Source organism: Saccopteryx leptura, chromosome 1 (genome assembly GCF_036850995.1).
Source record: "Saccopteryx leptura isolate mSacLep1 chromosome 1, mSacLep1_pri_phased_curated, whole genome shotgun sequence".
Classification (NCBI taxonomy): domain Eukaryota; kingdom Metazoa; phylum Chordata; class Mammalia; order Chiroptera; family Emballonuridae; genus Saccopteryx; species Saccopteryx leptura.
The window spans coordinates 7,688,848-7,711,911 of NC_089503.1; the positions used below are offsets into that span (position 1 = coordinate 7,688,848).

Genomic DNA, 23,064 nt, shown 5'->3' on the forward strand with positions numbered 1-23,064 from the left:
CTGCTCTACACACTCTTATTTTTATTATTTTTTTTAGAGAGGAACAGGAAGGGAGAGAGATGAGAAGCATCAAGTAGTAGTTGCGGCACTTGAGTTGTTTACTGATTCTCATAGGTGCCTTGACTGGGGCGGCGAGTGTGTGCGCACGCAGGTGCGCCAGGCTTGCCAGTGACCCTTTGCTCAGGCCAGAGATCTTGGGCATCAAGCCAGCAACCACGGGATTATGTCCTGCACTAAAACTGGTAATCCTGGGACCTTTGGGATTTGAACCCAGGACCATAGTGTCCCAATTGATGTCCCAGATGGATGCTCTATCTGCTCTGCCATCACTGGTCAGGCTCATTTATTCTTTTTTTTTTTTTTTTACAGAGACAGAGAGAGGGATAGATAGGGACAGACAGGAATGGAGAGAGATGAGAAGCATCAATCATCAGTTTTTTGTTGTGACACCTTAGTTGTTCATTGATTGCTTTCTCATATGTGCCTTGACCACGGGCCTTCAGCAGACCAAGTAACCCCTTGCTCGAGCCAGTGACCTTGGGTCCAAGCTGGTGAGCTTTGCTCAAAACAGATGAGCCCGTGCTTAAGCTGGCGACCTCGGGTCTCGAACCTGGGTCCTCCACATCCCAGTCCGATGCTCTATCCACTGCACCACCACCTGGTCAGGCAGGCTCATTTATTCTTAAAACATCCAAGTGTCACCTTTATAACTCGAGAAATTGAGTTCAGAGAAAGGTCTTGGTCAAGGCCAAGGCTGGTAATTGTAGGAGCCAGCCACTGGAGCTGAAAATCTTCGGGTATTAGAGATGAGAAATTGAACAAAATGAAATTCAGATCAAGGCTTGGAAGGAGAACAGGCTTACGAGGAAGGGGACCCAGGCCTATGTGAAGCCCACCTTGGTCTGCTTGACCCCATATAACCTAACATCATACCCTTTATCCTGCTCTCTGTGCTCATCCACTCTGACCTGGCCACCTCCTCTACCCTCCACCCCAACATTCCCTGATACAAGTGGAAACCACCAACCAAAATCAAAAATAGTGTTATTAATTCTGGTGTCTCTGAAGCACAGAAAAAAAAAAAAGAAATAAAACACCCTTCCCACATTTCAGCCCAGGCCCAGGCCAAGGGGCTGCCCCTGCAGGCAGTGCAGGCCCAGAGGCCAAGTCAGTCCTGGCCACGGGCTTGAAGCGGGACCAGCCCATGGGTTTGGCTCTTAGGGCCTCACTGGGAGGCTGCCTGCTTCAGTTTGGGGAGTCCAGGCCCTGGACTAGGGATGAGATCAGGGGTCAAGGTAAGAGATCTGGGCCACTCAGTTCTGGTGTTCTGGCTAAGGCAGCCAGAGGTCAGGGTTTAGATGTGGAAGCCAAAGACACTCAGTTCTGTGGTCCATCAGAGAGGGCCAGAGGCCAGGGTCCAAGTTACTGAATCCTGCTGGGATCCAGAAGAGAGTGGGCCATTCAGTACTGATGGTCCAGAAGGGGCTGGGCGGCTGGGCTCTCGCGTTCCTCAGCAGGGGCAGGCCAGTCACCCGGGGCCTCTGTGGGGGTGTCACTCTCAGGAGCACTGCTGTCCAAGCCAGGAGTGTCCTGGGCGGCTCTGGGGGCTGAGGTATTGGTGCTGATGTCCAGGCTGAGGCTGAGGTCTAGGGGCACCTGGGGGAAGGGAGACAGATTGGTGGGAGAGCAAACCTGAGCTGCACAGGACCCTCCCTTTCCACAAGACCCTTACCTGAGATTTGGGGGTGCCTCCTTTGGGGCTCCCTGAGGCTGGCTCCCCCTCAGATCCCCCCAGTCCCTTCCGACCCCCAAGGCTCCACTTTCCACTGGGACCCTCAGAACAGAGGAGACCAGGCCCAGGCGCCCTTGAGGGCCGGGGACCCTCAGCGGAAGCTGGTGAAGCAGGGGGGAGTCCAGGGAGCCGAGGGGGCGGCCACTGTGGCAAAGACGGGGGGCGCCCATCACCAGAACTGCTAAGGGAGGGCCTTGGGCCCCAGCCAGTGCCTGGTGGGAGAGACTGGTCGCCACTGCCTGTGGGAGACAGATAAGATGACAGACATCAGCTAGGCTGTTTTCCTCGCCTACTGGTTCAACCCTGCCCGCGGGCTCACCTGCTGTGTTCTCAGGTGTAGCATGTGCCAGTGGGGGGTTATTGTTGAGGGAGGTCAGGCCACCGCCTCCACCACAGTCGGAGTCATCCACGTTCCCACCACTATTGCAACCAGCACCACAGCCCTTATGAAGCCTGGCGAAGGGGGAGGCAAAGAGTTTGGTGGGATGGCCAGAGACCTCAAACAGAAGTTCAGTCCCAGGACAAGTCACCTAACATCCTTGAGCCCTGAAGTGCTGTCTCTAAGAGATTTTGCCATTTATTTTATAGGATCTTTTCAGGAAGGCATTATCAACAGCTCTTAAGGCTAAAGACCACCTTCAGCTGCAGGATGGGGTGGAGCTAGGTCTGCTCTGGGAGGGGTCCGCTCTCAGGGCTCCATGCTGGTGCCAGCGCTTCCTCACTGAAACCTTGGAGGGAGTGACTTCATCTCTCTGAGCCTCAGCTTTCTGCTCCCTGAACCCAGCCTCCCGGGCTGGGGCGGCAGTGAGGGCTCACCTCTCCCAGCTGTGCAGAAGCCAGCGGGCAATGGCGCCCAGGCTGATGGGGCCACCCCACAGTGCCCGCAGCTGGGGGTGGCTGCCAGCCAGTGAGGTGGTGAGGGGTGACACGTAGATGGGGTAGCCGAGCGGCTGGTCACAGGAGGAATTGATCATGTTGCGGAGCGCCTGCTTGGCGTTCTGGATACTGCCCCGCTCTGGGTTACGGTTGCGCAGGAACACCAACTCCTGCTGCTGCCCGGCCCACAGGCCACGCACACACTCTCGGTTCACCTGCAGGTGGCCCACACGCACTGGTCAGGGGGCCGGCACCGGGGTGGGGGCTGGGGCAGGCGTGCGGGCTCTCCCCACCTTGATGACTCGGAAGCTCAGGTGACGCCGGTTGAGCATGATGATCTTGTACTCGTCAGAGGCGTCATCCAGGACATGGCGCAGCGCCAGCAGTGAGGGCGTGTTGCTGAGGATGGCGCTGCGCCAGGCCGGGTCGCCCTCGTGGGAGATGACCAGCCGCTCCTCGTTGGCTGCGATGGCATCGTACAGGGCGGCAGGCTCCTCGTACTCATCTGGCGATGTGAAGTGGTCCTGTGGGGGCCGGGGGCTGGAGTCAGGACCCCGCCCGGGGAGAGGCTTCACCTCCTACCTGCCCGCTGTCTGGGCACGCCTCCCCACCTGGTGAAGCTTGAGGGCCATGCGAACCCCAGGCGCCACCACGCGATGAAGCAGGTCCATATCAGCAAAGACCCACTCGTCCCGTGGGGATGTGATGCGGAAGTCCCCCTTGAACAGGGCATGCAGGCCGTAGAGGAAGGGCTCCAGGCTGGAAGGGAAGCAGGGGCGTGAGCGCCAAGGTTCCTAAGTTCTGGCTCCATCCACATGCAGTGGTCTGAGTCAAGACCCTTTTTCATGCTGGGCCTGTTTCCCCACCTTGACAATGTGTGTTTACTCCAGGTCCCTCACAGGCCGAGAAGGGGCAGACAATGTCGCAACTAGGAGGTGCCTTGCCCATGAGAGAGCCACACCAAAGAAAGAACCGAGGTAATTTCTGGGGGACTCTGGCCTGGAACTCTTCATGGATAGGGCGGAAGGGTGAGCAGTAGGCCCAGCTGGACCTGTGGGCACTCACCTGGCAGACATGCTATGCGAGGCTGTCCCCAGGGCCCGGCGGCCCAGCACACACAGGCCAAAACACAGAGTGACCAGCGGTGAATTCCAATCCTGATCCACGGGCTGTGGCACAAGGACCCCCCGTCCCCAGAGCCCAGCTCAGACCTGGGACAGGGAACTTGGGGGTGGGGCCCAGGCTGTGGGGGGCTGAAGGTGAGAGGAAGCCACCCAGGGAGGGGAGAAGGCAGACCGAGGTGGCAGCGGCCAGACCTGGCTGCGCCGGGAGGCACAGTACTGGATCCATTCAAGGTGCACCGCGCAGAAGGAGGGCAGCGAGAGGCCGGAGAGGCGAAGGTCATAGTCCTCATCCACACTCAGGGAGAAGGTGGGGTCCGAGTCAGCATAGCCAGGCGCCCGAACAGGCTGCAGGGCCCCCGAGATGCCCTCGTGGCTCAGCCACGCCTCCAGCTTTGGTGAGCGGCTCACGTAGTAGATGATGCTCTGAGAAGAGAGGGCGAGCAGGCAGCAGGGCCGAGCCAGTGAGGAGCAGTGCCTTAGCCTGGCCAACGCAGGAGGAAGTGTCGGGATAAAGGGGGCTCTCCCTTACACTGAGCTGATGTCTGCTGCTAGGACACTCACCCAGTGTTCCATCTCAGCTCCCTGAAGCCACTCGGGCAAGTCTGTTCCTCTCCCCCAGGCCGGAGAGGACTGAGAAAGTGGACAGGAAGCACCCTCCTTACAGAGCGTCCCCTGGACAGTTCTACACTGTGACAAATGCTTGCATGCTTGCCTCAGAACATGCCCCATTTATAAGGGAATAGGCTCAGAGCACAGACCTGCCTAAATTATACAGCAGGTCAGACTGAGCCAGAACTGGAATCCCCAGACGATGCCATGGGATGCAGATCCCAGAGGCCTGGGAAGGGCAGGCTGAGGTAGTGGGGCTGCCCGCAGCCCAGAGGGGCATGGGGCCTGGAGTCCTTTAGGCAGCTGAAGTATAGGAGCCACAGGGCCTACCCTCAGAAAACAGGAATTCTGTTCCCAAAGTCGGGGGCCACTGGGCCTCTTAGACTGCTGGTTTCTAAGCAAGAGTTTGGGCAAATGGAGAAAAGCTTTTGGAAGGTAGGCAGGCTGCTGGCACAGCCAGGGTGGATGGGCAGTGAGGCTGGCAGTTGATGACCAGTGAGATGACTGGGAACCCAGGTGCTGCCCTGGGATGAAGCCACTGGGGCTGGCCTTCTGTCTGGGTGAAGGGTGGGAAGTCCAGGGCGGGAGGGTGGTACAGCTGGCTGTGAATGGAGGGTATCCAAGCAGTAGGGGTGTCCAGCAAGGGGGCTCTGGTGGGGCATATGGAGGCCAAGAGCCTACTTAGGTCAAATGACCACAGTACAAGCTGGAAAAAGCCAAGGGCCTCGCCTGACCTGTGGTGGTGCAGTGAATAAAGCATCGACCTGAAATGCTGAGGTCGCCGGTTCAAAACCCGGAGCTTGCCTGGTCAAGGCACATATGGGAGTTGATGCTTCCTGCTCCTCCCCCTGTTCTCAATCTCTCCCTCTCTCTCTCATAAAAAATGAATAAATAAATAAAAATCTAAAAAAGTAAATTAAAAAAAAATTAAAAAAAAAAAAAAGCCAAGGGCCTCAAATATCCCACAGCTCCCTGGAGGACACCACCTAGAGGCCATGGCTGTGGGTGGAGTCTCATCAGTTTCCAATATGGCAGCTGAAATGGAAACAGCCCCAGGATCACCTTGGCTTTGGACTGGGTTACCCCCTTAACAAGAGGAAGGGGCACCAGGAGCCTAATGGGGCAAGCAGGGGCAGGATGGCTATGGGGTCGCTTTGGGCCCCTCTGCAGGCCAGCTCCTGATTGAGTGTAGGGAGGAGCTGGCCTGGCACATAGGAAGTGCTCCATTAACTTCCACCAGCGGCAATGTGCTTTGTGAAACTTCAGCTATCCTGGGAGCCAGCCCTCGGAAGGGTTCTCAGCTGCCATAGCCCCCATCTGCGAGCATTTCTAAAGAGTCGGTCTGGGAGCCTCAGTTTTCTCAAGTATAAAGGGGCCAATAACATCAGCTGAAAGAATCAAACAGGATTAGCAAAGATGCCTGGGCTTGGAAATGTTGAGGACCCAGCATTTGGCTATGGGCTATGTGGGGCCAGCATCTGCGTGGCAGCAGGGTTTGGATCGAGTGTCTCACCCAGCGGCACTCAGCGACTCCCAGGGCAGGGTGAGGTGTGGGAGGAGGTGCTGAAGGGGACCAAAGTGGCACGGGACGGGCTTCGCCTGGGCTGCCACCCCCCCAGGCTGCACAGGACACGTCTCGGAAGCGCCCAGGCCTGCGGGGCTGCACACCTGCTGCCCCAGGCCCTGCTCTCAACAGCTGCAACTGTCTTTCCAAACTACAGCCCCACCACATCCTCAGCAGAGCCTCCCCCAGGTCGTCCAGGCCCCTCCAGTGGCTCCGGTCCTCTCAGTCTGCCACAGGCTTGTCTGGGTACACAGTGCACAGCTCTGAGAAGGCTTTGCTGGCTTTGGACAGGGCTCAGGGGAGGAAGCAGGGCAATCTGGGCATGTTCCCTCTTGTGACGGGAAGGGAAGGGAGCCAGAACTGTGACTCCTGGGGAATCTGGAGCTGGGCATGTCCCTATCTGGACTATGGCTGCTTCCTTGGTCCAGGTGAGGGATGAGCAGCTTACAGACCCATCCCCAGGAGGGGTGAGTGGATGGAAGAACGACAGTGAAGTTACAGCTCTTATGTGTGACTGATGGGGTGTCTTCTGGAAGCAAGCGGACAGCTGGGGGATGCACAGCACTGCTCTAGAGAAGCTCGGACAGGCAGGCTCACCTGAGTCCCAGCAGGTCACCTCTCCAGGCCCTGGCAGGGAGCCCTAGGGCACATACTAAGTGAGCACGAGGGGACCTGGACTGTGACTACCAGCCCCACTCCCTTAAGTGCCCTTATTCCATGGGCCACAAAGCCTCACAGTTCCTGACAGCCTACAGAACTACAATGATACCCACTTCTTTTTTAAAGGGTAAACTGAGGCCTGTCAGGGAGGTGACACCCCATGCTTCCCAGAACCTAGCTCCTCCTAGACCCACATTGTGATCCTCACAACCCCTACTGCCCCAAGACCCTTAGGCTGGCCTTGGAGCACAAGCTGACAGTGAGGCGCAGGGTCTAAGCCTGGCGCTGCCTTTCTCCTGATATTGGGGCCTCAGGCAAATCTTTCCCCTCTGAAAGCCAACTTCACATCGAGACAGGGATTGGTCCTGGAGGATGTGCTGGGCTTTCCTCAGCTCAGGAGATGTGCCTGGTAAGGTAACCACCGCTGCTTGGCAGCTGCTCCTATGACCGTTAGCAGTACTGTCACTGTCCTAGGGGGACATGGAGCAGGGGGACTGACGCTCTGAAGACTGGCCTCAGCACCTGCCCTCTTGGGCCCGCAGCTGTGTGTGGGGACCTCTGCATGTGCTGCCTACCTGCCCTCCGTACTCATGGCCCAAGGTGGGCCTTCTGAAGGTGGGTGCTTAAACTCCTGAGGCCTCTGCTTCCCTTGGGCAAAATAGGCCCCCAACAACCCAGAAGACGGTAGTCAGAGTGCGCATGGTCAGTGAGCACTCCCGAGCGGGACCCCGCTGTGCCGGGCCGCCGCCATACCTTGACATAGTAGGTGATGAGAATCTTGCGGAGGTCAAAGACCTGCAGCATGGAGGCTGCGTTGTTGTCACTGATGCTGTAACCCTCCAGCACGTACTTGCTGGCCGTCACCTCCCAGGCCAGCCAGCGCTGCCCAAAGGCAGCGTTGAAGGACAGGACCCGTGGCAGGTGGCCAGGCTCACAGCAGCAGCAGCCCTCGTCCTCCTCCACACCCTCCGTGATGGCCTCCACCTCGCGCTGCTGGCAGTACGTACCTGCGGAGGAGGGGTGCCCGGTCAGTGGGCACCAGGCATCCCTTCCTACATCTTCCCCAGCATGTGCCCAGACCTGGCATCAGAGGCCTGTACCATTCCCCTCCCCGCAGGGCTGGAAAATATGTGAGAAAATTAACAAATGAGCCCCTTTCTCCTCCTGACTCCCAGCAGCCACCCGGGGTGGGAGTGGAGGGAACAGGACTCAGGTCTCTTGTTTACAGAGACAAAGACTGCGGCTCAAAGAGAAGTGCCATGCTCAGGTTCACATTGCCGTGGGCTGTGCTGAGAACCCTGTGCACCCTTGGGGGTCTCTTCTGAAGTGTGTTCCTGTGAACAAAGAGCGAGTTCACTCACCAGGGGTGAGGATGACACCCTACCTGGGCCAAGACCGAGACCACAGAGCAGGCCAGTGTGAGCCGGCAGGAGCGCTCAGAGTCCCAGGCCCAAGCTTTCACCACGCCAGCCTGTTCAGTCACTGCAGGCCCAAAGTCAGCGCAGGGCCAGGCCTGGCCAAAGGAGACCCTGCCACCTGGCTGCTCAGACTGGCAAACCCAGGTCCAGGGAGGAAGAGTGCCTTGTTCAAGGTCACCTGGCAAACACACTAAGAAACACAGCACCCTGAGTCCGGCCCAGGCCTAGAGACTCACCCCGAAACTCAAGGCCACGCAGCTGGAAGGTGACAAGGCCATTGCCAACCTCGATGAGGTGCACCAGGGCGTTGAGGTAGTCGGAGGCCAGGACGAAGCAGTCACCGGGGCCATAGTTGCCCCAGCGGCCCAGCACCAGGTCCCCACACAACGTGTGCTGCAGCGAGCGTGTCAAGTGCTCATAGAAGATGGAGTTGAGGTTGTTGTCATCAGCGCCTGTGACCCAGGACAGACAGACAAGTGGACAAAGTAACAAGTAAGTGAGGCTCCCTTTGCAGGAGGCCCCACCTGAAAGACCCCCTCAATGACTGGGTACAGACCAGGGTTCCGGTCCAGCTGTGTGACCAGGCGGGTGTTGGAATGATCCACACGTTTAGTGCTGTTCAGAGAAAAAGCAACAACATTGTGGTTGGCCCAGAGGACAAGGCTGCTAAGGGTTCAGATGATTCCCACCGGCCCACCATCATGTCCGCCTTGAGCCCACAGCCCCCAGCTCCGAGTGGATGCCACCACAGCCCCATTATACAGAAGGAGGCTGAGATTCAGGGGCAGAAGGGGACTCACCTGCGACCAAACAGCCAGGAAGCTGAGGGTGTGAACCCGAGGCCTTGACCTGGCCCATGTTTTGCCCTCACTGGATCAACCACCTGCAGCCCACTGTTCCGAGGCATCAGCCCCATTGCAGTACCCCCTGCACCCCATCCGGCCTGGGCTCCCCACTCCTCCCCCCACAGGAGACTTACTTGTAGTCGCGCTCCCAGAACTTCAGGGGCCGCGCATAGGACATGATAAAGACGGCACTGCCCAGCAGGGGGTTGAGCGGCGTGGAGAAGAGCGCGGAGAGCAGGGCTTGAATGAACAGCATGGCAGAGTCTGGGCACGAGTCAAGGAGGCGGCCAGGACATGGGACCCTCCCCCACAGCCCACCGTGGGCCCCCCATTCTAAGCCACAACCCTCTGCACACCCCCACACAGGCAGCGCGTAGTAGGCCGGGTACGTGGCACGGCGAAGGGCTGGGCAAAGGCGTGGAAAGCCGAGCCCCACGTGATCTGCCAGGGCGCAATGTAGGTCAGCACGAACCGCAGCTTGTACAGCAGGTCCCACAGCTGGCAGACAGAGGGAGGGAGAGAAAGGGCTGTGAGGTCACTCAGAGGTGGGCCCACCGAGTGCCTGCTCAGAGCCCCAGGGCTGCCGCCCCATAAGGGAGTCAATCTCAGGCTTACTCCCAGCCCTTTCTGGACCTGGCTCAAGGTCCTCATTACCATTAGCAATCGCCAACAAAGCAGCCACTCTAAGGGGGCATTAGCCATTTAACTCAGGCAACCGCCCGAGGCACTCTCCACTGCTATCCCACTTTATAGATGGGAAAGCTGAGGTTCAGAGAAGGCAAACAAGAAAATAACTTGCTCAGGCTGTGCCTCTCAGTCAGGGATGAGACTGGGCCTCAACTATGGTACCGAAAGTCAAGGTAGGGTCACAAGCCCTGCCCTCAGAGCGGACACAGTATGGCTCTCCACCATCCTAGGCCAGACCAGAGAACTGGACAAGAATGCCCATGTGAGTGAGAAAAAGGCTCAGGCCTAACCTGCAGTCCCACTACAGGTCCCAGTCCGGTGCCAGGGAACGGCCCTTTATTCAGTGACCCACCCCTCCCAACCCGACGGGGGAATCCTGCAGCCTGGCAGAGACGTGTACGTACATCCAGGCCTTAACTGGGCTTCAGGGCCACAGCTGGCAAAGGGGCAGAGCTCAGAGATTGGTGTCCACAGGACGAGGCAAAAACCTATCTAATGCTTACAAGAAAGGTGGTCAAGTATCGTGATTCAGAAAAATGCTGTGAAGTCAGCAAGACACGGATTCAAATCCCAGATGGCCAACAATTCTCTGGGGGGCTGAGACAAGTCACTCTTTAGACTGTAGCTTCCCCTCTGCCCCTCAAGAATTCCTGCGAAGGCCCGCAGTGGGGCTGACGTGGAACAGCAGCTACGAGGGGCACAGGCCCCTGGGAAGTCACTGCCCCAGCCCCCAACCGAAGCAGAATTCTGCTTCTGATGCGCAGTGCAAGGTCTGTGATGTGGCCAGCAGCTCACCTTGCTGCAGAGCAGGGACATGAGGAAGTAGTCTAGCAGAAAGCCCTGGGAGAGGCGCGGGTAGTCGAAATGGAAGAGCAGGACCGTGAAAGCCAAGGTCAGATACTGCTGGGGCGGACAGCAGAAGGCCGAACGCAGCAGCTTCAGGCCGGCCACAGTCATCAGCAGCGCCCGGCAGCTAGGGGTGAGGGGCAGGTGTCAGGGGCCTGCTGGAAGCCCGGGGAACAGTGGCTGTGGTGCCTGGTCTCTGCTGGACTGGCCCAGTCTGTGCCCTCTAAAGGGCCACTCCCCTTAGACACATTTAGGAGACACATCTGCTTTCAAAGAGGCAACTAGAAAATGTGTCAGGAGCTGGGGTCCCACTTTAGCTTGCTGAGCAATTAAGGCAGATCTCAGTTCCTCTGGGCCTCAGTTTCCCCATGTGTCACAATGGGAATGTAGATGGAAGGGTGGTGGGGTGATCCTCACTAGAGGCAGAACTTGTCCGGGTGGCTGACGACAGTGTGGGCGTCCACTGTGAGGGCGTTGAGCACCACCGCAGGGTAAATGAGGTACCTCTCCACACACTGTAGGCCAGCGTACAGCTTCTCAAACCACATCACCTGGGCAGCGCCTGCAACACAAGGTGGGACTATTGGCCAGCACCTGACCCTCTGCACTTCCATCCCGCTGCAGGGCCAGGACAGGTGTGCCATCGGAGGAAACCTGCAGGGAGGCCAGACCACAGGATGTGGTGTTCAGGTCCCTAGAGACTCTGAGTGAGGGGGTGATCTTTGGCACTGAAATGAAGGTAAGGAGGACCAGGCAGGGCACATTAAAGGTTTAGGGAAGGTGCTCTAAGGTTCGACAAGGACCTCCCGGATGCGCACTGCAGCTAGGGCAGGCTGGGTGAGGCCAAGTACACAGTGACCCAGAGCTGTAGGGCCCTTCTGAAGAAGCAACTGCCACTTGGCTTGAACTAACTATAGCCACATGGAATGCTGGCCCAGTATGCTAAATCTTTCATTCTATTTTTTTGTTCGTCTAATAAAAGGGCATGTACGCCTGGCCTGTAGTGGAGCAGGGATAGAGCTCCGACCTGGAGCACTGAGGTTGCTGGTTCAAGGCCCTGGGCTTGCCCAGTCAAGGCACATACAACAAGCAGCCAACGAACAGCTAGAGTGAATCAACTACTTCTCGTCCACCACCCCGCTCTGTAAAATCAATGAATAAAGTCTTTAAAAAAGTAAAATAAAATAAAAAGACATGTAGACCTTTGTATAGCAAATCCAGATGTTTAAATTCAGGCTCAAGGGTGTGTTTGTTGCATCACCCAAGTGAAAATATGCTCCAGGCAGATTTAGTCCACTGGTAACCAGTTTGTAATTCTGGACAAGAGATCCCTTTAAGGCCCTGGAATTCTTCCATCTCCTTGGAGAACACATGGTAAGCAGAAAAGGGCAGAGCAAACAGGGTGAGAGCGAGGCAGGGGCCAAGCTGGGGCCTAGCAGGCAGGAGAGGGCACAGAGGGCAGTGAAGCAGCCACGGCGGCACAAGCAGAGGCTGCCCTCACTGGTTCTCTGACCGGGGAGGGCCACACTGTGGTCAGCCAGGAGCTCGGGGCAGGCACTTACCACGCACTTCGTACTGGCTGTACTCCAGCGGCCTCAGCACGGGCTGCGACAGGCAGAACCAGGGCAGCTGTTTGCGGAGTTGTGGCAGCAGGTAATGTGTGAAGAAGCCCACGGCCCCAGCCAGTGCGTACAAAACGAACCCCAGCACCGACTGCAAGAGGGAGAGGCCAGAGGCTAAGCTAAGAGAGCAGGGCAAGGGGCTACAGAGGGCCTGCGCTGAGGGGACATGAGGCCGCAGCTGCCCAGGGCCCTTAGGTCACACAGGCTCCTGCAAGGACCAAGGGGAATAGGGGTGGGGCCCGTCCAGACGAACCTTCAGGGCAATGAAGACAGTGCTGGCGCTGATGGCAAAGGTTAGCACGGCGATCACTACACACATCACCAGGTCAGAGTGCAGGACCTCTCGCTGCAGGACCAGGAAAATCAGTTTGGGTGCCTGCCACCCAGTGGCTGACCACTCACCCCCTCAGCCCCCTACCCAAATCCTTGAGCCCCACACTTCAACCCCTCACCACCGACTGGCGCATCTTCTCTGGCAGTGGGTCTGGGGGCTCAGCCCGGGCTGTCTCCAAACTCCGCTCCTCCAGCTCAGGGAAGAGCTTGCTCCGGATCAGGGACCTGGGGTGGGGGAGAAGAGTCGGGTGCCCGAGTCTGGAGAAACCACCCCCTCCTCCCAAAGGCCCCAGGGTCAGTTGGTGACAGGCACGTGCACATACCCACAGACCCCCAGCCCCTGCCATGCAAAGACACACACACACACACGTGGGTACACATACATAGGCACACGCAGGCACTCACCAGAGCACAGTGGGGTCACTGCTCTGCCGGCTCAGATGGTAGGACAATGCCACCAGGAGGCCACAGAAGACTGAGAAGAGGACTGGCACGTGCTGCTCCGGCCAAGGAGCCTGGAGAGAGAACCCATGCTGGTCAGGGGGTGTGAGGGTAGGCATGGGGACCAAGGGAGGTTGGGGGTAGGGTGAGGGGGTGCTGCCCTCCACCCCAATGGGAGAAGCCATTGCTGAGCTAAGCCCAATTCATAGCCCTGTCCCAACAAAACCCTGGCTCTCACCAACCCACAGATCATTCCTACCTTGATGGCCCCCAGGCAGAAGCCATAAAGCAGGGCAGCAGCCAGGAGGCTGCGGGAGAGGCTGAAGACCGCAGTGAGTGGGCTGGTGGCGGCTGCGAGGTATGGAGCAATAGCTAAAGCCCTCCTCCTACTGCTCACCCCCCCCCCCAGCAAACCTCCCTGGGACCCCCCCCAGCCCGATGTTCCCTGCTCTCCCAGCCCTGAGAGGCCCGCAGCGCTTCTCCATTCTCAGGGAGGGGTGGGGAGGGGCTATCAGGACTCATGGGTTGCTGTGGTAGAAGGCTCTAGAGCCCCAGACCCAATGCATAGGCCCCTCCTGGATCCCACACCTACCCCTCAACCCCCAAGCCACCTGTGGGCACCATACCTGTCCCCCCAAAGCCATGCATATCTATCTGCTCCAGCAGGTACATGAGGCAGGTGTTGACTTGGGGCAGGAGGCCCAGGAGAAAGACGAACGGGAAGCACAAGGTGAACACTGGGAGGAGGGGAGCAAGGGCCTGGTCAGCCTGCTGGCTGTCCCTGGGCCCAGCCTTGAGGCCGTGCTCCCCATGCCACTGCAGCCCTGCCCAGTCTCACCGGTGGCCACGTCACGAGCACAGAAGAAGAAGGAGGCAGAGAAGAGCGTGAGGCCGTACAGGGAGATGGGCGGGAAGGGCTGAGCCGAGCCGAGGGCGTCCAGCAGCCAGATGAGCAGGCAGCAGATGCAGAAGTAGACCGGGCGGCTGTACGCGATCACCCAGTTGTGGCCCTGGGGAGTGGGCATGTGAAGAGCTGGGCCTCGCCCGCTGACCACCCCATACGCACGCGTGCACACTCACGCGTGCACCTGCATACTCACATGCGCCAGGCCTGGCTCTGGACCCCAGACAGAGCCTGGCGGGATAGGGGCAGACAGATGGAGGACCTGGGGCTAGCCGAGCCCTCCCCCTTTGGTCTCTGGGCCCCAGGTGCTGCTCCTCTAGTACTCACGTGCATGGGAGAGGCCGCGTCAGGCTGGACACTCTGGAAGAGAGAGGAGCTACACTGGCAACAAGAGTCAGCATCACAGGGCTGTCAGAGGCCCAGGAGCTGCTCAGTTCCAGCGCTGGGCTGTTGTGAGTGACCAGGGAATGATCCTGAACTGTCCTGAGCCTCAGTTCTCTCAAATGTAGGGCGGGGGCTGGCTACACGGGATCTTAGGCATCTTACTTGCTTTCTGGCTAGCTCACCCCCTCAAGGCGGGTCACGGGAAGTGGGTCATTTGGGAAGGGGTAGGGGAGAAGCCAGGCCTGACCTTCAGCAGTGAATACTGGCAGGAGGCGATGACCAGGCAGAACTGGAAGACCCAGATGTCGGTGAAAAAGCCCTTAAGCAGCAACAGGTAGCCCAAGAATGCAACCAGGCTGCTCAGGCCGACACCGAGGACGTTCTCCAGCAGCCCCCGCGTCCTGGAGAGAAAGCGGGGTCAGGGCACAGCTACCTCCTCACTGCTACCGAGGCAACAAGTGGGGGGGGGGTGGAACTCGGCCACAAAGGCCCCCATCTGGGCCTGTCCCCATGCCAACCCTCATCCTCTGACCTGTGACCTCTCAGTGTGGCCAGGTCTCACCTGTTCCAGGAAGCCACCTTGTGGGGACTACCTTGCATCCCAATCTTTGCCTCCTCTAAACCCCAAGGGTCCCAGGTACCACCACTCCTGGGACTTGCTCAGGCATCCCACACTATGCACACAAGCAGTGCCCAACAAGCAGTGGTCACAGTGCCTTGAGAAACCCAGAACACAGGAAACCAGGAAACAGGTCTAGGCTGAAAACGTCCACAGAGACAAGTTATCTGACTTTTCTATCTCACTTCCTGGGCCTCAGTTTTCCCTGAGGAATGGGAAGACAAATGGTTTGTCAGCTCTTTCACGGTACTGGACTCAATTTACCCTAACATACTACAGCAGCAAATAATAATAGAATGGGAAGGAATAGTTCACTTTGAGCAGAGCTTTGGGGAGAAGGGGTGACTACAGCACCACCCACTTGGCAATCCCTTTGTACCCCAGAGGAACCTAAAGAAACCCATCGTAAACACCAGCCCTCAATGCACCCTCAGTGACCCCCGGGAGTTTGGTTCTCTGATGCCATGACAGGCTCCACATGTTCACAAGGCCTGGAAGGCCAGGGGCTAGGGACATTCCAGGGAAGCACTCACCGGTCCAGCAGGGCCAGTAGGGCGAGCCGCTCGTAGCGCACAGAGGTCCAGCGGCCAGGAAGAAGCCAGTACTTGTAGCTGTGCTGGGCACGGGGGGGCGCCTCCTCCATCAGTGTCTGCTCCTGGGATTCGTGCAGGGAGTCCTGGTCCAGCAGGTCAAACTGCAGTCCCCACAGCCGGGGCCATCAGCCCCTCGCCCCCTAGATGGTTGCTCACCACCCTCAGCCCCCAGTGCACACTGGCTGATCGACCGTGTCCTACAGCACAGAATGTCCCCACCGTCTAGCAGCCCCATGGCCGGCCCTGACTCTCCACTGCAAGGGCCTCCTTATCACTCCAGGTTCCCAGGCCATGGCTCAGTGGCTGCCAAGGACTCGCGGGGCTGCCAGGTTACTAGCTCCTGCGTCTCTTCCCCACTCAGGTACCATTTCCTGCCTCTGCCTGGGCTCACTGAAATCCACCTTGTCCTCCAGGATGCAGCACGGATGTTATCCATTTACCAGACAGCCATTGGGATCACTCTGACAAGCCCATCCTGGCGCACACAGAGCACCAGCCCTGAGGATAGGCCTGGTGCTAATATCAGTGTTGTCAGTCCCTGGGCGAACTACTTAAGCTCTTTGAGCTTCCTGGGTCTCTCATTCAAAAAGTACTCTTGGGGTGTAACGTTGGGATTGGCCCTGTGCTAGGCTCTGGAGAGACAATGGACAGCCAAATACACATAGTCCCCCCTTCTGGAGGTGGCTGTTAGCTGTGCAAGGACAACACTACTACCCCATATGAAAGTTAAGAATATACACATCAGGTATGGGAACTGGGGGCTTCTGGGAGATGCTCGTGGTCAGCCTGTGGCTCTGGGTGATAAAGGCTGTGTGCCTCTTTTATTACTGTTGTTTATTTTAAGGTTTTATTTATTGATTTTAGGGGGGGACGGGGAGAAACAGGAAACATCAACTCGCATTAACTGCCTCTCGCATGCACCCTGACAGGGCAAGCTGGGGGTCTCAAACCAGCGACCCCAGCGTTTCAGGTCAAAGCACTATCCACTGCGCCACCACAGGTCAGGCCATCACTATTCTCTAAACTCTGAATCTATGTTCCACACATTCTTGGTACTTCCCGTACTAGGCTGACCCTGAAAATCACTGTCCAAATCAGGACACTTTTAGGAGTAAAAGGGGGCACTGTTAACAACTGCTGAGATTATAAGCATGGACAGTATCCCCAAGTTGTCCCATGTGTCAGGTGCCCAGGGCAGTGATCAACAGTCACCATCTGGTAAGTTAAACTCCCCCTGCTGCAGGTATCATTACTAATACCCATCATCTCCATTGACTATGGGTCCCTCTAGAACAGGGGTCCCCAAACTTTTTACACAGGGGGCCAGTTCACTGTCCCTCAGACCGTTGGAGGGCCGCCACATACAGTGCTCCTCTCACTGACCACCAATGAAAGAGGTGCCCCTTCTGGAAGTGCGGCAGGGGGCCGGATAAATGGCCTCAGGGGGCTGCATGTGGCCCGCGGGCCGTAGTTTGGGAATGCCTGCTCTAGAATAAAGAAGATACTGCCTGACCAGGCGGTGGTGCAGTGGATAGAGCGTCAGACTGGGATGCAGAGGACCCAGGTTCGCGACCCTGAGGTCATCAGCTTGAACACGGGCTCATCTGGTTTGAGCAAAAGCTCACTGGCTTGAGCCCAAGGTCGCCGGCTTGAGCAAGGGGTCCCTCAGTCTGCTGTAGTCCCCAGGTCAAGGCACATATAAGAAAGCAATCAATGAACAACTAAGGTGCTGCAATGAAGAATTGATACTTCTCAACTCTCTCCCTTCCTGTCTGTCTGTCCCTCTCTCTGACTCTCTCTGTCTCTGTCACCAAAAAAATAAATAAAGATACTCCAGCCGCATTTGCTGAATAAGCAGCTCCTTGAACCATTCAGATCCTGTGCCAGCCATCAAAGGCCAATGACTTGTCCCTTCTGGTACCTGGGGGAGGGCTTGGTGGCCACCTCCCATCACTGCCCCCTCCTGCAAGTCCTTCCCATCGGCTCCTCACCTCCGGGATCTCCAGAGGCACGCGGCGCACCTGCATGCCTTGCAGAACCACGGGCCTCGGCTGTAGCAGGTTCAGGCCACCAGCCACCTCAGGGACGTCAGCTGAGTGGAAGCTGGAGGAATGTGAGTGACGGTCCCTGTGGGAACCATAGCTGTGTGAGTCAGGGTCATTGAGGAGTCCGGCACAGGGTGGGGTTGAGGCTGATACCAGGCCATTACTAGGACCCAAAAGGGTGTGTTGCTCAGATTAGGGAGGTCCAGAGGAGGCAGGTGGCACTGGGCTTCCGGGAAGGGCCTAGAAAGCTCCTGCTTCAAAGTGTAATGGAGTCAGGGACCCAAGGAATCCCTGTAGGCCTGCCCTTCACTGCTCCCTATTTCCCCTCCTCCTAGAGGTTCAGAACTGCCCCTTCCCCCCACCCCAACGAGCAGAGAAATACGAGAAGGCAGAGCCACCTCCACCGCCACCTGGGCCTCCAGCTCTACCTTGGAGAGAACACTTCCCGGAAACTGCCACCCACCAGCTGCAGGCCCAGAAGAGCCCACACTTGGGAGACTCACCAGGCCCCGTTGGCTGCCTGCTCCCCTTGCTGTCCTACAGGGTTCTCATAGCCGCCTCCAGCCAGCCCGAAGGTATAGGAACGCCGCACGCCTGTGCAGAGGTGTGGGATATGTAGCAACACGTCAGGGATAAGAGCACCAAGGCTTGACCCATGCGGCACCAGGGTCCTTCAGAGAAGAAGAGCCCTGTGTCGTGTCCCTCCGCATGGCAGCACAGCATGAGGATAAGAGCTGGAGAGGACAGGGCCTGCTGGCCGAGGGCCTGGGCCCTGCAGTCAGCCACCCTGGGTGTGGGGCCCGCTCTATCACTCACTCAGCCTGTAACATCACACTGTGCCTCCGTTTCCTCATCAGCAGAATGGGGATGATGAAAATACCCACACCTCAGAGAGACTGCAAGTCTAATGCCAGGCAGTGCTGGTCATGCGCTCAGCACAGGACTAGGGGCGGTGCACGCACGGCTGCAAGCACTGCAGCGGGAATGACGAAGACCCTCCGCTGGAGAGAGAGGGGTGCTGGGCCACAGGACTCGGGGAGGGGCTCACCGCTCTCATCGTAGAAGTAGTGCACAGCCCCCTCAGAGGTGTCGTCAAAAGTGCAGGCCTCGTGCACATTGGCTCCGGCCCGAGTGAGCAGCAGTGAGGAGGCGAAGTGCAGGGCAGAGGGCAGTGTCAGTGCCCGGGAATGGGAGGCAGCTCGGCCGCGCTGAGACTCGTGCAGGCTGCTAGAGAGGGTCAGCCGTGGGTGAGCACCACCTAGATGCCGCCGGCCCCGCCCCCTCCACCTGGCGGCAGGCACTCACCTAGGGGGTGAGCCCATGACAGATGCTGGAGGAGTGGGGTTACTGCCTGCGTTGTGGCGCCTCCGGATGGCCTGGGTCCGCCTCACATTGCTCGAGTGGTCCCTCTTGCCAGTCTCCTCAGCTGCTGCTCAGAGAAAGACCCCAGGGTATGAGTGACAGTGGCTCAGACAGAGCCAGGGATAGGGGCAGGACAGGCGCTCCAGGGGAAGATAAGATCAGGCCTAATCCAACCATGCCCTGGCTCTTGGGCTGTCGGGTCACCTAACTCCTCAGGCTACTCTTTTCACATTGGGAAATAAGGACAGTGGGATCCGCCTTAACCCAGGATGACGACTGGAGATGCTGAGTCCTCCTGGGCCAGAGAGCTCTCGCCCGTCTCCAACTGCTGCAGGCCTGCCGATGGGGGGGTTCTGACGGACTGCCACTCAATAGCTGAGTTAACATCCATCTTCCGATGGAGACAGGCTAGCAAACTGACGAGGTCCACTCCAACCACTCCCTGCCAAACCCAAGTCCTCCCTGGCTCATAGTGCCCCCAGCCCCAGAGGTAGCACTTACCTCCCCCCACAGCACCTTCCTCTTGTAGCTCCCCCCGCCAACCAGGCTGGTTGGCAGCAAGTCCCCGGCGGGCCTCGGCAGACAGCACAGTGGGTTCACCGGCAGCCAGCTCCACCCCAGCCTGGGCCTCCAACTCAGCCTTGGAGCCAGCCAGGGGGGCCCTCAGGACATCACCCCCCGCCCCGTCCATGCTCAGCACACGAGCATGTGTTTTGGCGCTGGCAGTACTAGGCGTCCGCTGTGTCCCATAGGGCCGCTTGGGGGGCACAGCAGTCCCTTCCTCAGCCCCATGGGGGGCTCTTCTCTTCCGAGGACCCCCTGCTGCACCCTGGGAGCTCTCAGGGGAGTAGCAGGAAGAAGAGGAGCTGTCAGTACTATAGCGGCGCTGGGATCGGAGGCTGGAGGCTGGGCTCAGTTCACTGCCCTCGCTGGTGTCTTCATCCTCAAAGAAGCCCCCGCCTTCCAGCAGGGGCCGCCGAGGGGCACGACCAGGGGGCGAGTGTCTCCGCATGGGCGGCCGCCGTTTGCTAGGCTGAAGCAGGGCCAAGTCCTTGGGCCGCACAACCAGGAGTGGCTCAGCAGGGCCTGGGGGCGTCCCTGCTCCTATAACTGTGTCAAAAGAACGCAGTGTGTCATCTGAAGGGACTCCAGCATCTGGTGATGCTGGCAGCTCAGCCTCAGAGGGTGGGTCTGTGTCACTGCCTTCAGCAGCCTGCCCACCAGGGGGGCTGTCCAGGTGGGTTGAGTTGGTCTTCTCACTCTTGAAGCTGCTCAACGTCTCCCTGTCAGTGCCACTAAAGCAGGAATCTGAGGAGCCGGCTTTCTGGGGCACGGGCTCCCCTGAGCCCCGTCGGTCCAGGGGCTGGTAGCCACCCACTCCTCGGCACTGTTCCCGTCGACTGCTGGTTCTCACCAAGGCCCGGTCAGGGCGGGTCAAGGTCAAGAAGCTCTTGCTCAGCTCCTGGCTGAGGCTCCCCTTCAGCAGGGGGCTCATAGGAGTGTCAGCAACACTGCTCCCGCTCCATGGGGCTCCATCTCCAGCCGGAGGAGAACGTTCTGAAGAGTCTGTGCTGGGGAGAGAGGGGTCTGGGGCAGCCCCTGGAGGCGTCTGCGGAAGGTCTCCAACTGTCACAAGAAAGGAAGGCAGAATGTGAGTGAACGGCACTGAGAAAGGAACTGGTGGCTAAAGAGTCCTACGGCCTCTGCTTTCCCTGAGAACCCAGCTGGCATAGGACCCTGAGAAGGCACCCTCCAGAACAAGAGAGTACCAGGGAAGCCAAGTTGGGGTGACCCAATGACAAGATAGCTAGTTCCCCCTCTGAAATCCTGCCACGTCATGCCCACTCACTCAGTTTCTCCTGTGAGCTCAGCCTGAGCATCTCTCGATCAGCCGAGGTCACGATCACGTTGTTGCTGCCCTGCTCCCGCACCAGCTCCTTGATGTCTGCAATCACAGCCCCGAAGGCATCCTCAGCAGGACCCAAGGGGAACTGCGTGCCATCCCACTCCACACCACCTCCTTCAGCCCTGAGCAGCAGCCACCTACCTCTGAAAGGCCCAGAGTCCTCCATCCGGGGCAGCAACTCCTGAGCAGACAGAGAAAGGGGGAAGGGGATCAATAGGGCAGGAAGTAGATCCAGGACAGACCCATGGTGGAGAGGGCTTTCAGGAGGCTGAGGGCTAGGATCACTCACCGAGACCTGGTTGAAGCCAAACAAGGAATGCTGGGAGCTACAACGTACTGGGGGGGTGGAACTCACTTTCCGAAACACTGTCATCTCCACTCCAGGGTCCCTGGCAGTGGGAAAGAACATCAGCTTTGAGCTCACCTACTCTTTATATAGTACTTCCTCTGCCATCCCTACCACTTCTCTCTTCTCAAGGGTTCCCTCACAATTCCAGAGCCAACCAGAGAACAAGTATTCAACATGCAGGGAGCGAACGTTCCCTAAGCCCCTCCTTCACCCTCCAATGCTCAGGTCCAGGCACCAAGAACTCTCAATCCCTAACAGAGCCCCTGCCACACCCACCTGAGCAGATTGCCGTCCCCCTGGGCAGGCTCTTCCTCCTGCTCGCCCATGGTAGAGTTGCGCTTCTCCACGATCTCGCCCTGGTCGAACATGGCATGCAGCCGATAGTTCACAGTCTTGATAGTAGTAAAGATAACAGCCACCACAAGGCAGTACACGCCCGCCACCATCAGGCTGGGGGGCAGGACCTGGAGATGCCCGCAAGAGCAAGTCAGGTCCCTCAATAGTCTGCCACCGTGGGGCGAACCTACCACGAAAGTCGGGGCTAGGACTCACACATTCACAAAAGGATTTGTCACCCCTCAATGAAACTAGTACAAATACTCTGTCAAGGGTTCTGTCTTCTAACTGCAGAAATTACGTGAGGTGCTCAAGGTCACCCAGACCAGAAGAGGAAATATTTGGCCCCTCCTCCGCACATCCCATACTCTGCGGAGATTCCTCCGTCCACACCCCACCACCTAGGGCACAGTCCCGCATCTCTGCCAGGCTGCCAACCCTCTGTGACACCTGCCCTCACTTTCGCTGGCGGGAGTTAGAAGTAGGTGGTGGCAGCGTCTCACCATGTACAGCAAGAAGGGAAAGGTGAGCAGGAAGATCCAGACATAAAGGTGGAAGCAGTTGGAGAAGGTGCTCTGGTGTGGGTCGAAGAACCAACCGCCGGTGAGCGAGGCCCACACCCCCTGGCGCAGGATCTGTAACACCTGCGACCCCATGGCCCCGCCGCTGCTGCGCGCGCCCCCCTCCCGGGACCCTCATGGGGGCGGCCCCCGGTCTGTGCCCCGACTGGTGCCCGAGGGCCCCGGGGCTTGGTCGCGCGCTCACGCCATGGCTTCCCCCAGCGGAGAAAAGGGGTCGGCGGTGAGAGGGAGCTGGCAGGGGGCGGGGCCGACCGGGGCAGTCAGCGGTGCGAGGCTCGGGCGCGGCGGTGGAGCTGCATCAGGGGCGGGGTCCGAGCCCCCACACTTGGCCCAGAACTGCTTCGAGAGGCCAAGCCCGTAAGCAGACGCGGGGCACGGGCCGGGCACCCGTCGGCGGCATCCAGAGGTGGGCGTGGAGTGGGTGCTCCGGAGGTTCAGGCGACGGGTCCCCGGCTCCGGACCGGGGAGAACCCCGGGACCCTGAGGTCCACTTCCGGGGTCACAGGTCACTCGCTTTGGGATCCGCACTCGCCTGGTTTCTGCAGGAGCCGGCCCAAGCGGAAGGCCGGAAGAAGGAGCCGCGAGCGGCCAGCCTGCAGTAGCGCATGCGCCCGACGGGCCCACTTAGGACCCGGAAAAGGAAAAGCTGACGGCACGAATACGCATGCGTAGAAAGGTGGTGGAGCGATAGGGAGCGGGGGAGCCTTATGAACGTGCGCAGAGTTCAAATCTAAGTAGAATCGAAAAGGCAGAAGCGCTTGAGCGCATGTGCACATGTATGTGTTGCCAACCAAGCTAAAACCGTCACTGGGTGAAACTAAAGTTGCTCTGGTGTGGGTCGCAAAACCAGAGCAACTTCAAGTTGCTCTGTGAGCGGGGCCCACAGCCTTTGGCGCAGGATCTGTTAATTGGCGCAAAGCTCTTTCAATGAGTTACAGGAGATGGGGAAAAAGTTAGAAACGTGGACTTCCTAGATCGCCAGCCAGAGTTTAGAGCCACCGGAGCATACCCCTCTTGGTCGGCCCCTTTTAGTGTTGGACCTCAAACGTCACGAACGTGTTGACCAAGCTGCCTCTACTTCCGGGTCAGAGCTTAGATTTGGAGTTGTAGAAAGCGACCGTCCGGAACAGGCAAGAATAGTCGAAATAGGATAGTGTCGTTTTTCTTA

The 23,064-nt window shown here is 58.4% G+C and overlaps 1 protein-coding gene across 5 annotated transcripts; it reads right to left on the reverse strand.

Moving 5' to 3' along the window:
• Positions 1-1,027: 1,027 nt before the first annotated feature.
• Positions 1,028-22,515, reverse strand: PCNX3 (pecanex 3). Of its 5 annotated transcripts, none has more exons than XM_066346979.1 (35): positions 21,819-22,515; positions 21,256-21,443; positions 20,920-21,019; positions 20,772-20,811; positions 20,574-20,669; positions 19,226-20,350; positions 18,668-18,791; positions 18,411-18,586; positions 17,866-17,956; positions 17,309-17,444; positions 15,258-15,418; positions 14,353-14,506; positions 14,049-14,081; positions 13,656-13,827; positions 13,444-13,554; positions 13,077-13,168; positions 12,782-12,891; positions 12,496-12,601; positions 12,297-12,389; positions 11,984-12,134; positions 10,839-10,983; positions 10,371-10,548; positions 9,278-9,386; positions 9,023-9,152; positions 8,600-8,658; positions 8,280-8,495; positions 7,379-7,632; positions 3,985-4,215; positions 3,734-3,837; positions 3,280-3,427; positions 2,962-3,192; positions 2,609-2,883; positions 2,112-2,245; positions 1,733-2,031; positions 1,028-1,656 (listed from the first exon to the last, which is right to left on the reverse strand). In XM_066346979.1, exons 1-35 carry the CDS (start codon positions 21,969-21,971, stop codon positions 1,462-1,464), a joined length of 6,120 nt encoding a protein of 2,039 aa, XP_066203076.1. In that variant the 5' UTR covers positions 21,972-22,515; the 3' UTR covers positions 1,028-1,461. The 5 variants fall into 5 exon arrangements, with proteins under 5 accessions (XP_066203076.1, XP_066203249.1, XP_066203164.1 ...); XM_066347152.1 differs by having other exon boundaries at positions 15,258-15,379; positions 18,411-18,589; XM_066347067.1 differs by having other exon boundaries at positions 15,258-15,400; positions 18,411-18,589.
• Between the last annotated feature and the right edge of the window lie 549 nt (positions 22,516-23,064).

Bases quoted from the DNA above. Each gene is read 5' to 3' on its own strand.
- PCNX3 (XM_066346886.1), bottom strand. From the start codon at position 21,971: ATGGGGTCGCAGGTGTTACAGATCCTGCGCCAGGGGGTGTGGGCCTCG. The intron at 12,602-12,781 runs GTGAGTGCCTGC...CCCCCACCCCAG, and splicing joins AGTGACCCCACTGTGCTCTG to GTCCCTGATCCGGAGCAAGC. The intron at 7,633-8,279 runs GTGAGTCTCTAG...CCTCCTCCGCAG, and splicing joins GCGTGGCCTTGAGTTTCGGG to GTACGTACTGCCAGCAGCGC.